Source organism: Sinocyclocheilus rhinocerous, unplaced genomic scaffold, assembly GCF_001515625.1.
Source record: "Sinocyclocheilus rhinocerous isolate Xijiao unplaced genomic scaffold, SAMN03320098_v1.1 scaffold881, whole genome shotgun sequence".
Classification (NCBI taxonomy): Eukaryota; Metazoa; Chordata; class Actinopteri; order Cypriniformes; family Cyprinidae; genus Sinocyclocheilus; species Sinocyclocheilus rhinocerous.
In genome coordinates, this window is record NW_015624586.1 from 5,668 (window position 1) to 19,955 (window position 14,288).

The window sequence follows — 14,288 nt, forward strand, 5'->3', positions numbered from 1 at the left end:
AACAGACTCAAGCCACCACCGCACTGTCGTCTATTGGACTGCTGAAAGATACTAACTTTTCAGTCTGCTACGTTACTGACTGTACTGACAAACTATGCTGACACCGTGTCTGTGCCGCAACAGGATGCAACAAAGCGACTGTTGAAAATCATTTGAACTTTGTGTCAGCACGTCATAAATAGAACGAGGCATCAGTTTACTGCATCCAGTGTAGACAACATCACTGATTATAATGGGTTCTATTCTACATCGGATGCGAGCAGCGCGGCACCACAAAATACAATAGAATTCTATTGTATTTTGTTGCGCTATGTGATGTGATGTGATGTGATGTAATGTGACCTGGCGCGGCCGGTATAAACACCAGCATTGACTGTGTGGCCGCGATCAGCTCCGGTGGCCATAACACAGGCTTTAATGCGCCGCAGACCCGTGTGCCGTGATGCGCAGATCAGCTCTAGTTTCTAACATCACTGAATCTGCTGTTAAAAATGAACCCTCCATTCATCATATCATCATGCAAAGCTAAGAATTAGAATCATTGTAATGTGACGATCAAATATAGGTGCGGTTGGTGGCGGGCAGATAATTTGAAGCAGCGGACTTGGGTGAAGTTTGAGCTCCTAGGTCGCCAGTAGCAAACAATGGAGCGCGCTCTGCTGGACAAACCAAGTAATTACACCACTCAAAAGCATTAAATCTGCGTTATATGATCTGTAAAAAAAAATTTCATATCGGCGGCATATTCGCCGATACTGATATATCTACGACAGGCTCATATCGGCAAAACAATATATTGGTCGGGCTCTCATTTGAATCCCTTGAGTTCATTTGAGTGCTCAGTCGTGTGGCCTGGACCAAAGTGATTTTTCTTTTGCAGTTTTTAATAACCAAGTGGTACTGATATAACTCCCACATAAAATAATAAACACAATATAGCTTGATCTCAGCCAGTTGATCATGTATTTAATCAACACATATCATCATGTCGATCTTAATTTCTTAATGTTAAAGCATTAAAGGATAACATAACTGTATGACCCTCTGTAATGCAGCCCTGAAATGAATTGTATTGTGGAAGTGCTACACCAAGTAAGTTTTATTGGACTTAAATCTAACAAATACACAATTGCTTACAGAGAGAAGCTGAACAATGAATCAAAGGAGCGCTGCTTTATGAACATGGAGAGTGATTGAAACCAGCTATATCACAAATGACATTTCTAAACTTGTTTTTGTACAGTACGCATGGCGTGAGCACTTACAAATTCAAGCGGATCAGAAATGATGAAACTATAATAATAAATACAAATGACAAAGCCACATTTTGGTCCGAACAAATACACAGTTTCTTACTTAGAGAAGCTGAACAATGAAACAAAAGAGCATTGCTTTATGAACACAAGCTATTTCACAAGTAACATTTCTCTGTGTTTTCGTACTTTAATCATGGTGTGAGCATTTACATATTTAAGCGGATCAGAAATTATGAATCTTTAACAATAAATACAAATGACAAAGCCAAACTTTTTTGGTTTCAAAACCATTGTGTTGTTTCTTAGCTGAAAAGCAGAAAATTGCACTTCATTTCGGATCCGTTTTCCATGCTGGTCATGAGAGCAGAAATGGCAGTTCATAACACAACAAGCATTCACCATTCTAATGTGTTTTTAACTGTATAATATACAGGGTTCGTACGGGTGCTTTAAATCCTTGAAAATGCTTGAATTTTAATGTAGCGTTTTCAAGGTTTGAAAAGTGCTTGGATTTTGAATAAAGTGCTTGAAACTGCTTGAAATTACAATTGCATTGGTTTCAAAATAATTAGTTATCTTATTAAATAGTTCTCTTTTTAGGTCAATTAAACTTTTATAGGGATGTAAAATGTACCTGATACCCATTTTAAAGTGAAATGTGAAAATGAATGAAAAGTGTTGATTGCGGCATTATGTTTAGGTTTGCTCACATTGCACCAAAGATTTATTTTTATGCATTTTTTTTTCAGCGTTGAACATTACCATAACCAATCACACACGTTCCTGTTGAGCACATGTATGCAATGGCCAATCAGAGGCATTTAGTTTAGTCACCAGTAATAAAGAAATCTGCGAAAACCCAGTTTTGGTTATTGTGTGTGCTCACTGAATTAATTTTTGCACTCTTGCGAATTCTCTTATCATAAACAACAAAGTGCAGATCCGATGTAAACAAGAGATTCATTTTGCAGGTTAGATAGGTACATTCAGTGATTTATAATGGGAGTTTTCGCGAGTGCATAGTGAGCTCGTTCTAGACTGAAGTCCCCTGCGTGATGGCGAATGTTCGATGCTTGCTTTCTAAATGTAATTTGATACCAATTTGAATAACTGTTTTGTTTTTCATGCTATTAAAATAACCAATGTCAAGAAAATAACATTCCTTAATGAATTCTATTAATTGACATTAATCATCATTATTACAATATTGAGTGCAATCTACAATAATGATTTTCTCATAATGCAACAGTATTAAAATGTAACAAATCGGGGTTCCCGTGGGTCCCTAAAAGACTTGTATCAAATTTAAGGCAATAAAAAGTCTTAAATACCTTAAATGGTACAAGAAAAGTCTTGATTATAATTTCAAGAAGTCTTAAATTTGGGGGACGGAAAGACAAGAAATGTGATAAGGCTTAAATGACGATCAAACTTCAAAAGGCTATGATTTAATTGAATAAATATGAACGCTGCACGTTTCAAAGTTAAAACGCAGTGCGGGTGTTTTTATATTAATGTATCTCTCTTCTATGTCATTTTCATTTCATCTTATTTCCGTATGATGCCTGATAAAGTAGCGTTTGTGAGCGCAGTGCTGCTTTGTGTACAGCAGCCGCTAGCCGCTATCTTTGTGCGTTTCAAAAGCACCTCCTGCTGGCAGAGAATGAATTTGCATTTCAATAAGCCCATCTGATTTACGCAGCAAACATATTTTGCTTGTTATTAGAAATAATCTACTCTAGAGGGATTTTGTTGTTGTTATTGATTCATTGTGGAAGTTAAGTTTGGGCCACAAAAGCGTGCATGAGCAGTAACGTTTGTTTATGTTGTTGCCGTTGAAACTGTCTATATGTGGGAATCGGTGGGCGGGGCTAAGCAGGCTGCGTTGTAGAATCGGTGGGAGGGGCTAAACAGGCTGCGCTGTAGAATCGGTGGGCGGGGCTAAACAGGCTGCGCTGTAGAATCGGTGGGCGGGGCTAAACAGTCCGCGAAGTAAAATCGGTGGGCGGGGCTAAACAGTCCGCGAAGTAAAATCGGTGGGCGGGGCTAAACAGGCAGTGATGTCGAGGCATTCACTTTCTGACGCATCTTTTTCTGCGGAGGCGGTGCTTATCCACACTATTACATCATAGAGTAGAACATTCCACAAGTTGTCGTTTTGGCAGACTGCCTTCAATATAAGCGGTTTTTAGACTAACAAGAGAGTTTTGAGTTCTGAAACTTACAGGATGTTTTTATAGGACAATTACCTCTTATATGTAAAAAAAAAAAATCAAGGGAATTTTGGTTTCTCAGTTCTTGACCCCTTTAAAGTATTTTTGGTCTTCATAATGTCTAATGTGTATTTTATATATATATTTTTATTTTTATTTTTAATCAATACTAAGAACCTTACTTTAATACTATTTTTAAATTTGATTTGTTATTGTTATATTGTACATTTATTTTTCTTTCTTTCATTATTTAAAATATAAAAATATATGTCAACTGAAATAAAATATAGAAAACAAACTTTATTGCAGCTAGTTGCCAACATTTCTCATTTTCATTTATCTTGATGTATTAAACTAACTAAAACTAAATAATAAAATAAAATAAATGAAAACTATTTAGACATTTTTTTTTAAACTAATAAAAGTGACAAAAACAGCTAAATTAAAAAATATTAATAATTAAAAAAATAAACATTTTATTCAGAAATAAAATAAAATAGGTAAAAAAAAAAAAAACATACTCGTTTCATTTAGTTGCCAACACAACATTTCTCATTTTTATGTACAAAAATAAATAAAACGGAAATAAAAATGTATATAAAATACAGAGACATATTTAAAGAAAAACAACTAATAAAAGTGACAAAAACACAATTTAAAAAATTACTAAAATTTTAAGTAAAATTTAAATGAAAACTGAAAATATAAAAATGATTAATAAAAAATATAATAGTATCTCAATGATACTAAAATAACTTATTAACTAACTAAAATAAATTATTCCAATAAATATTTTAAATTGAAATTGAAATAAAGACAGCAGCTCAGACCATTTGAGGATTTGATATTGCGTCATAAGTGAGATCTGGTGTGTGATTCATCAGTCAGATGATTGTTTATGTGATGTTCGTTCGCTCAGGTCTGACCTCCGTCTGTGTGATGGAGGTGTTCGGTGTGTTTTACAGACGGTGTGTGTGTGTTTATGTGACGGAGCTGTTCTCCTGCTGCTTCATGACTCAGAGCGGGTGAATGGATACATACAAAAATAAATAAAACGGAAATAAAAATGTATATAAAATACAGAGACATATTTAAAGAAAAACAACTAATAAAAGTGACAAAAACACAATTAAAAAAATTACTAAAATTTTAAGTAAAATTTAAATGAAAACTGAAAATATAAAAATGATTAATAAAAAATATAATAGTATCTCAATGATACTAAAATAACTTATTAACTAACTAAAATAAATTATTCCAATAAATATTTTAAATTGAAATTGAAATAAAGACAGCAGCTCAGACCATTTGAGGATTTGATATTGCGTCATAAGTGAGATCTGGTGTGTGATTCATCAGTCAGATGATTGTTTATGTGATGTTCGTTCGCTCAGGTCTGACCTCCGTCTGTGTGATGGAGGTGTTCGGTGTGTTTTACAGACGGTGTGTGTGTGTTCATGTGACGGAGCTGTTCTCCTGCTGCTTCATGACTCAGAGCGGGTGAATGGATACAGTAATTATGACTTTCTGCAGACGTGACATTCTAAAGGCTTAAAGAGACTCTGTGCTTCCTGTGAGGAGGAGGAAGCCCTCTTTATTTCCCAGCCTACAGCACAAGCTCCTCTGACTTACAGAGACGCGGCTTTTCAAAGCTCAGTGTTTTCAGGAGAGACACATGAAAGCTGCTTCTGAGAGAAATGAGAAAATCCTCTGCTTCAAAACAATCATTATATATACACTGTGTGTTGAGATGAAGTTGTCAATGTCATACTGTCCTTCCCTACTTCACATACTTCAGTGTTCAACAAAGCGTTACTGTCCTTCAAGAACTTCAAACCCACACACACACACATACACACACACACACACACACACACACACACACACACACACACACACTTTTTTTTTTTATATGTCTCTATTTATACAAACTCATGGAAGATTAATAGAAACTAAAACTGCTCATAAATACAGTTGGACCTGCTTCAGTGGATGAAGGAGGTGCTTACGGTTGAGGTTAAGTACATCTCTTCTTCCATTTATTGGGGGGAAAAAAACTCCAAAGGTTCAGGCACTAACTGTACCATACCCATGCCAAAATCATAGAAGTAAAATATATGTATATTTCTTCAGTAATGGTGTTTGTTTTCACTTCCTGAAGGCTGTACAGCTCCAAACATATTCACATGCAAATCTTATGACACTTCTAAAATGTTCCAAATGCTTCATTAAGCTCCTGCTGTTATCATGCTATGGTATTTGAGTTACACACAGACACAGACACACACACACTCATACACTCATACACTCATACACACACACACACACACACAGTGATGTAGTCCTGATGCTGGGCACTTCCAGGAAGCTACAGCAAATCTAGTTTGTGCTTATAGAAGATACAACAAAATCCAATTCATTCTGATCTGAGCGCGTCTGTCAGAGAAACACTATTCAAATCACACCACAGACAGCAAACACTGCGAGCGTCCATCACAGAATGAATCACAGACGAGACTGTCCTCAAACAGGGAGGATGGAGGGAATCCAGCAAACGTCTTGTGTTTTCTTGTGTTGTGAATCCAACGACTCTTCTGCTCTAGACACAACCAGACTAACATGACTGACAGACTCTCAGAAAAACCCGTATCTTTTTTTGCACTGTTTTAGATTAAGACCCTTATCTCAGGACACTAGGAGAAGTGTTCAGCACAGTCAGTGTTACATTTGCTCTTAAATATGTTGCTGCAAAGAGGAACAAGATTTCTTTGATAAACTTTATAGAGGGTGAAGCAAAGTTGGCAATATGATTAAAAAGAAAACAGACATAAAAGGTGAATGTTCCGCGGATTCTGAACTAACATTAAAAGCCCTAATAACGGCAAGAATTAGTTTTCTTTTTATAGAATCACAAATAATTTAATGGTTTTTAATCAAATTTGGTTGATCAACAGTTGAAGAAAAACATTTAATTATTCTTTTGTAAAGTTTTTTGTTTTTGAGGCTTGTTTTTGTTTGTTGTTTTGGAGAATGTGTGAATGTAGTTACATTAAAAAAAAATAGAATTGCAATTAATAAAGTGTAAAAAATTCAAAAATTCTCAGTCTCTCTATCTATCTCTCCATCTCTAGCCCTCTCTTATGAAAGACTGTTTCCAACACTAAATAGAAAAAAAAGGTAATTGACTTTTTTATCACACACTACTGTTTTTATGGCGATTTTGAGTTTACATCTAGCAGTTCTGACTTTTTTTCTCAGAATTGCATGATGTAAACTCATTATTGCATGTCAGAACTGCAGGCTGGATAGACTTTCTTCTCAGAATTGCAAGTTTCTATCATCCAATTCTGAGAAAAAAAGTCAGAATTGCATGATAAAAAGTCCAAATTTCATTTTTATTCAGTGCTGGAGAAGAGCTTCCATGCTCTCGGGTTGGCAGTGATCAGGAACGAAAAGCAGGCAGATGCTTTGATTTTTGATTCTCTCTCTGATGAAGTTTATTTCTCCACACGGTGTGGTTTCTGTCAGGCGCGCAGCTGTGGATCCAGACAGGTGGATGCGGCGCTGATGCTTCCACCCATATGGGCCGCTTGAGCACTAAACGACAGCTATTATTTATAAACCACGAGACGCTGTGTGCATATGCTCTCCTGATGAAGCGCCTCCATCATGAGCGGAGAGAAAGAGAGCCATTGTTTAACAGATAGAGACTGGAAGAGAGCGTGGGAGAGAGAGCGAGACGCATTATTCATTCTCTGCGTTTTTCGTTCTATACAGCTTTGGCTTTTGAAGACGGCCGATCAGGAGCAATTCAGAGTGGTTTTTCTCTTCCAGGTTCAATTATCTACAGAAAAGTAAAGCATTCTGATGCACAGATGGAGCGGACGCTCACAGACACGAGCTGAAATCATCATTACAGAACAACTTTCTACTGAATTTACATTCATGCATTTGGCAGATGCTTTTACCCAAAGCCAATTACAGTACATTGCATTCAAGGTTTAGACTTTATCACTTCATGCATTCCCTGGGAATCGAATCTGTGACCTTTCTATTGCATAAAAAAATTCTATGCATTTAAATTACACAGTTAACAAACAAATAAATAAATGTATTTATTTATTAAACAACATGTTAGACAACAAGTAATTTGAAACAACCCGTTTAAGTAATTAATCATCTTGCTTTTGGGGTTTTAAGACAAGTTATAAGAAGTTATTTATGACGATTTTGAAGTACATTCTTTTCAAGAACTCAAATTCTTACGGTTAATCTTAGGAGAAAAGAAGAGAAAATTCTTAAGAAGTATTTGTTAAATAAAAAGTAAAAAAAAAATGTTTTATCCATTTAGATAAACATAAACTGATAAACTTAATATGATGCATATTTGTCAGTCATACACAAACAGTCATGTCATAGTTTATTATCAACTATTTGTATCTATTACATTTTATTTAAACAATCATTTTCAAAATGCATTTATTCAAATTACTTAGAATCAGCATAAATCTGTTCATTGTGAAAACAATTACATTTATTCAGTTAAAAAGTATGAAGATGGTTAAAATATGACAACTGTGGAACAAGCAATATTCAATATTTAAAGCACATGAGATTGGAACAAATTGGATTTACTGATGATAAATATATAAACATGGTTACTGTGCATTTAAAACGCATTCAGTTTATTAGTACTATTACATAAAAACCTGACCTGTTTCATTTATGCATGACTGACAAATACAAATCACGTTAAGTTTATTAGTTTATGTTAAAACTGTGTAATCCAAATAGATGGACATTTTATATGCAATTCATATACAGACCGTTTGGTTGGAAATGGAGGTGACTGAGACAAGAGATGAAGTTTAATCGATAAAAAGGAAGAAGGAGATGATGATGATAAACTCGTCTATTACTCATGACTCAAATCTGAGTTCCTGTGACGTCAGACAATCAGATATGTGCGATTACTGGAATGATCTCGTTTCAGGTCGAGCTGCCACATTAAACAGATTAAGAGAGTTTAACAGTGTTTACAGGCGTCATGTTGTGCATTTTTCATTCTGTTTTTCCCCTGAGGCCACTAATGCAAAAAAGAGCAGATGTCAGTTCACCGGTGTTTCTCAGTAATTGCATCTATCCTACTCAAAGCAATAGTTCACCACTAAATGAAAATGTGCTGAGAATGATGAGACGAGTTGGCTTCAATGTAGCATTGCAACGGATGCTCTGCAGTGAATGGGTGCCGTCAGAATGAGAGTCGCATTTTTAGGTGAACTATTCCTTGGAGTTGCACATGTAAAAATTAAGAAGAAAAAAAATGATGGAAAAACCCATCATCATGCACATGCAGAAGACAAGAGAGAAGCACAGGATAGTCACCAGAGGTTTACTAAAAACACATGTTCGATCTCCTGAAGGATCTCAAGCTCTCTAAAGACGTTCCGGACCTCGTCCCGCTCGATGCACTGCTGCTTGTTCATGTACTTCATGGCGTACATCTTCTCCGTGTCCCGCTTCTGCACGATGCACACCTGAAACACACACAGATGAACACGCAATGAGAAAGACGGCACAGGCCACGCTAACGAGAACATATGCATCATCACAGACCCACCTCCTATTAATAACACGCTCGCTTCGACCGGCACAAAATGTCACGGGTCAGAGGCGCTTCACGAGCACAGAATCTGCATTAAAAGCTCATTAAATGATAATCAAGAGTGTGTGTGATGTGAGACAGAGATAAAGGTCAAAACACAGTCAGGACTCGGGCAGCAGACGGGTCACATGGACTCGCTAATATCTTTCATCACTGCAAATGCATATGTCACTATTTAGTTTCTTCTACAAATTCACAGACATTAATAATAAAAACAATATAATATATAATAGTTTTAGTATATAATATTAAATAATGAATACATAATAAATAGCAATAATGTTTTTATTTTTCTCTAATTATTATGAGCTTGCATGAGCAGATATCAAATGAATGAATCAGTGTAAAAACAGATTCACAATATGAAATACTTCAAAACTCAGTTTAAAAGTTTAGAGACAGTTTAGAATCTAGATTCGGATTTGACAAAATTACAGACAACACCCATAATGCCAGACAAAATTACAAAATAAAAGCCCCTCAAAAACATGTCAAAACACTGACTGAGACGTCACAGTAACTACAGGACAGTTTTACTAGATTCTACAGTGATTCTCCATGACGGTTACATAGTTACACCGGTAGGTGGCGCCAAGAAGTCATTTGAATAATTCATTCAGGCGATTCCTACTAAAGAACGGATTCATTCAGGAACAAAACCAGTGAGTCATTGAATCTTTCATGCAACCAACTCGTTCCAAAAAAAGGATTTGCTCAGGAACACAACAAGTGAGTCATCAAATTATTCGTTCAAATAATTTGTTCAAAAGTACGAATTTATTCAGAAACAAAACAAGTGAGTCATCAAATCTTTCATTCAAATAATTCATACAAAAGTACGCATTACATTGAAGCCTTAAAATATCTAAGAAATAAAAAAGCAAAAAGGATGTATGTATAGAATTTTAGAATCCTTTTCTTATGGAAATTTCTTCTAAGTTATTCCCTGTAGTTTTTTTTCCGTTTCCTTCTTTCTTTTTTTGTTGTTGTTTGTTCCTTTGATGCTATTATGAATGTAATTGATAATAACTGAAAACACTGTGATCCTCAATATATGTATGTTATGTTACTGTTCTTGTTATGCAATAAAAAAAGTGCTCAGTAAAGCCTGGACGGACAGAGGACATGTGAAGCACTGACACAGAAACCTCACAGTCTCTCTGTGTGAAGCAGCGTCCAGTTTGAACACGTGCCGAACACATGCTGCATGCTTGGACGAATAATAAAGCAATAAGCCCCGTGAAGCCGTGGTTTACAGTGAATTTATAACAGTTAAGGGGCATTGTTAGGTATGACGTGAAGCGGAGTTAAACCCCCTTAGCTGTTATAAATTCACTGTAAACCACAGCTTCACGGGGCTTATTGCTTTTATAAAACGGTTATTCCATATACGTAGTAAGGCTTCAGAAAATAACGTAAACAAAGGTGTATTACTTTGTAGAGTCATTTACAACAGCTTCCAACGCGGCTCAGCCAATCAGAATCAAGCACCGGAACTCTCCGGTTTATAATCAAATGTTTATCGCCAGCTACAGCGATAACAGGGGCTTTCAATGGCTCTGGAAAGTCATAATTACAACATCAGACGCATTCAGGTCACTTCGGTCGGAGCTAGAAGGCGATGTAGGCTATGTTTCTACAAAAAACTCATCAAAAAACTCAACGTGCATCGGGTCTGTTTTTGCTTTTTTATGCTTTTATCCAACTTATGAAGGTGCTGTAAATTGAATCGTTATATAGTAATTGTACAATACTATCATATTTTGTACATGCAGCTTAGCTAGTTTTATTGCAAATTTAAATGAAAATTCTCCCTGACACACATACACACCCCAACTTGGAAACTCTGGGAGTAAAGAAGGTACCAGCTTTCCATCCGAACATGACTTGAATGCACCATCTCAGAACGTTCTCCTAACAATCCCATATGGTTCCCATTTGGTCATTTTTGGGGGGAATCAATTAAAAACGTTCTGGGAACATACTGTAAACATTCTGGAAACATTAGGGGAACGTTCTATTTAGGTAAATAAAACTTTCCAAAAGAGAATGTTAGCATGTCTGTCCTTGGAAAGTTCTGAGAACCAGAAACTAACCAAAAAAATGTTAGCTAGGATAAAACCAATGAAAGACAAACTGTCTAATAATCAGTTGCCACGCATGTATTATCATTAATTGGAGTAACTCTTATTTGACTGAGTTTTAAAATGCCTGTTCTTCTAAAACATACTCCAGATGTCTCATTCAGGTGAAATGAAACAAGTCACTAGAAAACGCTCTGATTCTGTCAGACGGCTGCTGTGGGAGTCCAGAGGCAACAATCAAGTCATCTAGCCGTCCAAATGAAACAAGCAAACAAACTAATCCAGTTGAAATGGCCTCCGAAGCATCCAGTATAAATGTTGTTTTCCTGAACTTTAGAAAAGCCTTGGAGCTCACAGCAGCGTTTCACCCCACACATCCAGACGGAAAACACTCTAAAACACTCCCTAATTGCATCCGCTTTGATCCAGCAGTGACTCGATCGGCGGTTCACAGCAGACAGCTCCAATACTAACCTGCCCGCCGGCACCGATAACTCAGACAAACAGCCCAAATATAACCCTCCCAGATCTGATCATTCAACAACAACAGAAGCACATTAACCAGCAGAAGCCTGAAAACAAGACCTTATTCTGCTTTGACAACAAATCCGTTTTCTTGCTGCTAGAGCATCATTCTGCAGGGAAAATAAAGGAAGCAGCACATAATGCATCACATCACTAAAGGAAGAGTACATGCACAAATGAAAATGTGCTCACTCTCAGTCCATCTGAGATCAGGATGAGTTTGTTTCTTCATCAGGTTTGTAGAAATGTAGCACTGCATCAGTGTCTCAGCAATGGATGCTCTGCAGTGAATGGGTGCCGTCAGAATGAGAGTCCAAACAGCTGATAAAAACATCACAATAATCCACACCAGCTAACAGGGAACATTCTCAGGATTTCTGGCATCCTGACAAGGTTCTCTCAAACGTTAGTCCAGTAATGTTAATAGAGCATTTGTTCAAAGCTATATAGTCTTTAAAAATGTTCTTACAACCTTAGCACAAAAACATTATTTATACCTCAACCATGGATTTTTTTCCTGAATCATTTAGTTGGACTGACATTTTATCTACTTGTTTCAAAAGAACATTCAACTATTATGTTTAGAAAATGGAATGTTACCTTAATATTTATACAACCAAGAAAAAAACAAAATAAAAACATTTAAAAACTAAACGTTTTGAATGTTCAGGGAACATTCAGAAATAATTTTTCATAACTTAAAGGCAGAACGTATCACCTCTGTGTAAACAGGGTGTGCAGAGGTATGCAAATACATATTTTGACAGGCAGCCTATCGTAATGTTCGGACCGAACATTTTGATTGGACGAACATTTTATGGTCCTATGCCTTCCACAGACGATATAAATAAATATAAATAAATTTGACCAAATCACCTACCCTGCAAGATAAGAAACATTCTTATCTTCCATGTTTTTTTCCCAATAAAAATGTTTTTAAAAAAATCTTAAAAATGCTAAACTTATCTAAAATTAATTTCAGCTAGTTGCCAAGGTGACATTTCTCATTTTCATTTAGTTTAAGCGCTAAAATAAGTAGTTTTAGAAAACTATGTAGATGTATTAAAAAAAAACTAATAATGACATAAAAACACACACACACACACACACAAAAAACTAAAACTTTAACTTAAATAAAATTAACAATTACAAATATTGACAAAAACTATAATAGTATAATAGAAAAACATTAACATAATTTGGAATTATTCTAAATAATATTAGGTATTTCACTGTTTTAGCTTTTGAGAGAAATTTCTTAAGGTTTTACCAGTTTTCATATTGAGATGGGGTCAAATAAATCGTACGCGCGAGTTGATGTTGTCTTATTTTTGAACGTTTTGAACATTCAGAAAAGTCTGGAGAAGACAAAAGCTGAAACACATCCAGCATTAAGACATTTTTAAGTCCATAATCCATAATAACGCTTCCTCCAGTGAAAAAGTGCATCTCCTGTCATCTCTTATGGAAGCGTTATTATGGATTATGGACTGGTATTTTAGTTAAAAACATCTTAATGCTGGATTAGTTTCAGCTTTTTTCTTCTCCAGATGTTAACTGATGGACTGGAGTGCTGTGGATTACTTGTGGATTATTGTGATGTTTTTATCAGCTGTTTGGACTCTCATTCTGACGGCACCCATTCACTGCAGAGCATCCATTGCTGAGACACTGATGCAATGCTACAATTTTACAAACCTGATGAAGAAACAAACTCATCCTGATCTCGAATAGACTTATGGTGAGCACATTTACATTTTTGGCTGAACTGTTCCTTTAACTCTCATTGTAAATATGTGAGGCACAACACAGAACGACCCTGTTCTTTAACTGACACTAACAACAATCTAATTACCTTCACATTTATCTCCTCCAAATGAGAGCATTAAACTCCTGCCGGCTGTTTTCGTGGTTAAATATTCATAATGAATACCTGTGACTGTGCTTGAACACACATTAGATGGTGTGCTAAAGGTCAGCTGTCGGCTGCTGAAAGACTGCTTCCAGCTGAATGTGCTTCATGCTGTTCTGAGCTGATATTTCCGTCACTGCTCTGGGAAACATCACAACAATGCTGGCAGTCGTTCCACCTGCTCGCTTCGGTCAAAGGCTGTCGAGCGAGCGGATCGAGGCCTAACCGAGCTCTGACTGAGTCACGCTGAAGCTGTGAGATAAAGCGGCACGCCAGGGAAAGAGCCGTATAAACCCGTCCCACCGGAGAACATTTCCACTCCACAGATCATTTCACGCTTATCAACATCTGTTTGCATGTTTAGAGAATCCCTGAGCAGATTCTTATGAGACTCTGTTGAATCAGTGACGAGCGACCAGATGAGAAACAGCGTGTGAAACCCTGCAGACGCTGACCAGACGATCTCAGAGGAGCGTTATTATCATTAACGAAAAGTAAAACCACACAAAAAAAAACATGAAAAACTGAAATAAAATATATCTCTCACACACACATATACTCACTCACTCACTCACTCACACACACACTCACTCACACTCACACACTCACTCACTCACACACACACACACACAC

The 14,288-nt window shown here is 36.4% G+C and overlaps 1 protein-coding gene across 1 annotated transcript in view; it reads right to left on the minus strand.

The window, feature by feature from the left end:
* Positions 1–14,288, minus strand: part of LOC107744964 (serine/threonine-protein kinase 32C-like) — a gene marked incomplete at its 3' end in the record, with an annotated part of 62,291 nt that overhangs the window by 3,187 nt on the left and 44,816 nt on the right. The window contains exon 3 of the mRNA XM_016558794.1: positions 8,855–9,006. Coding sequence (XP_016414280.1) covers positions 8,855–9,006 — 152 coding nt within the window. The remainder of the gene's footprint in view (positions 1–8,854; positions 9,007–14,288) is intronic.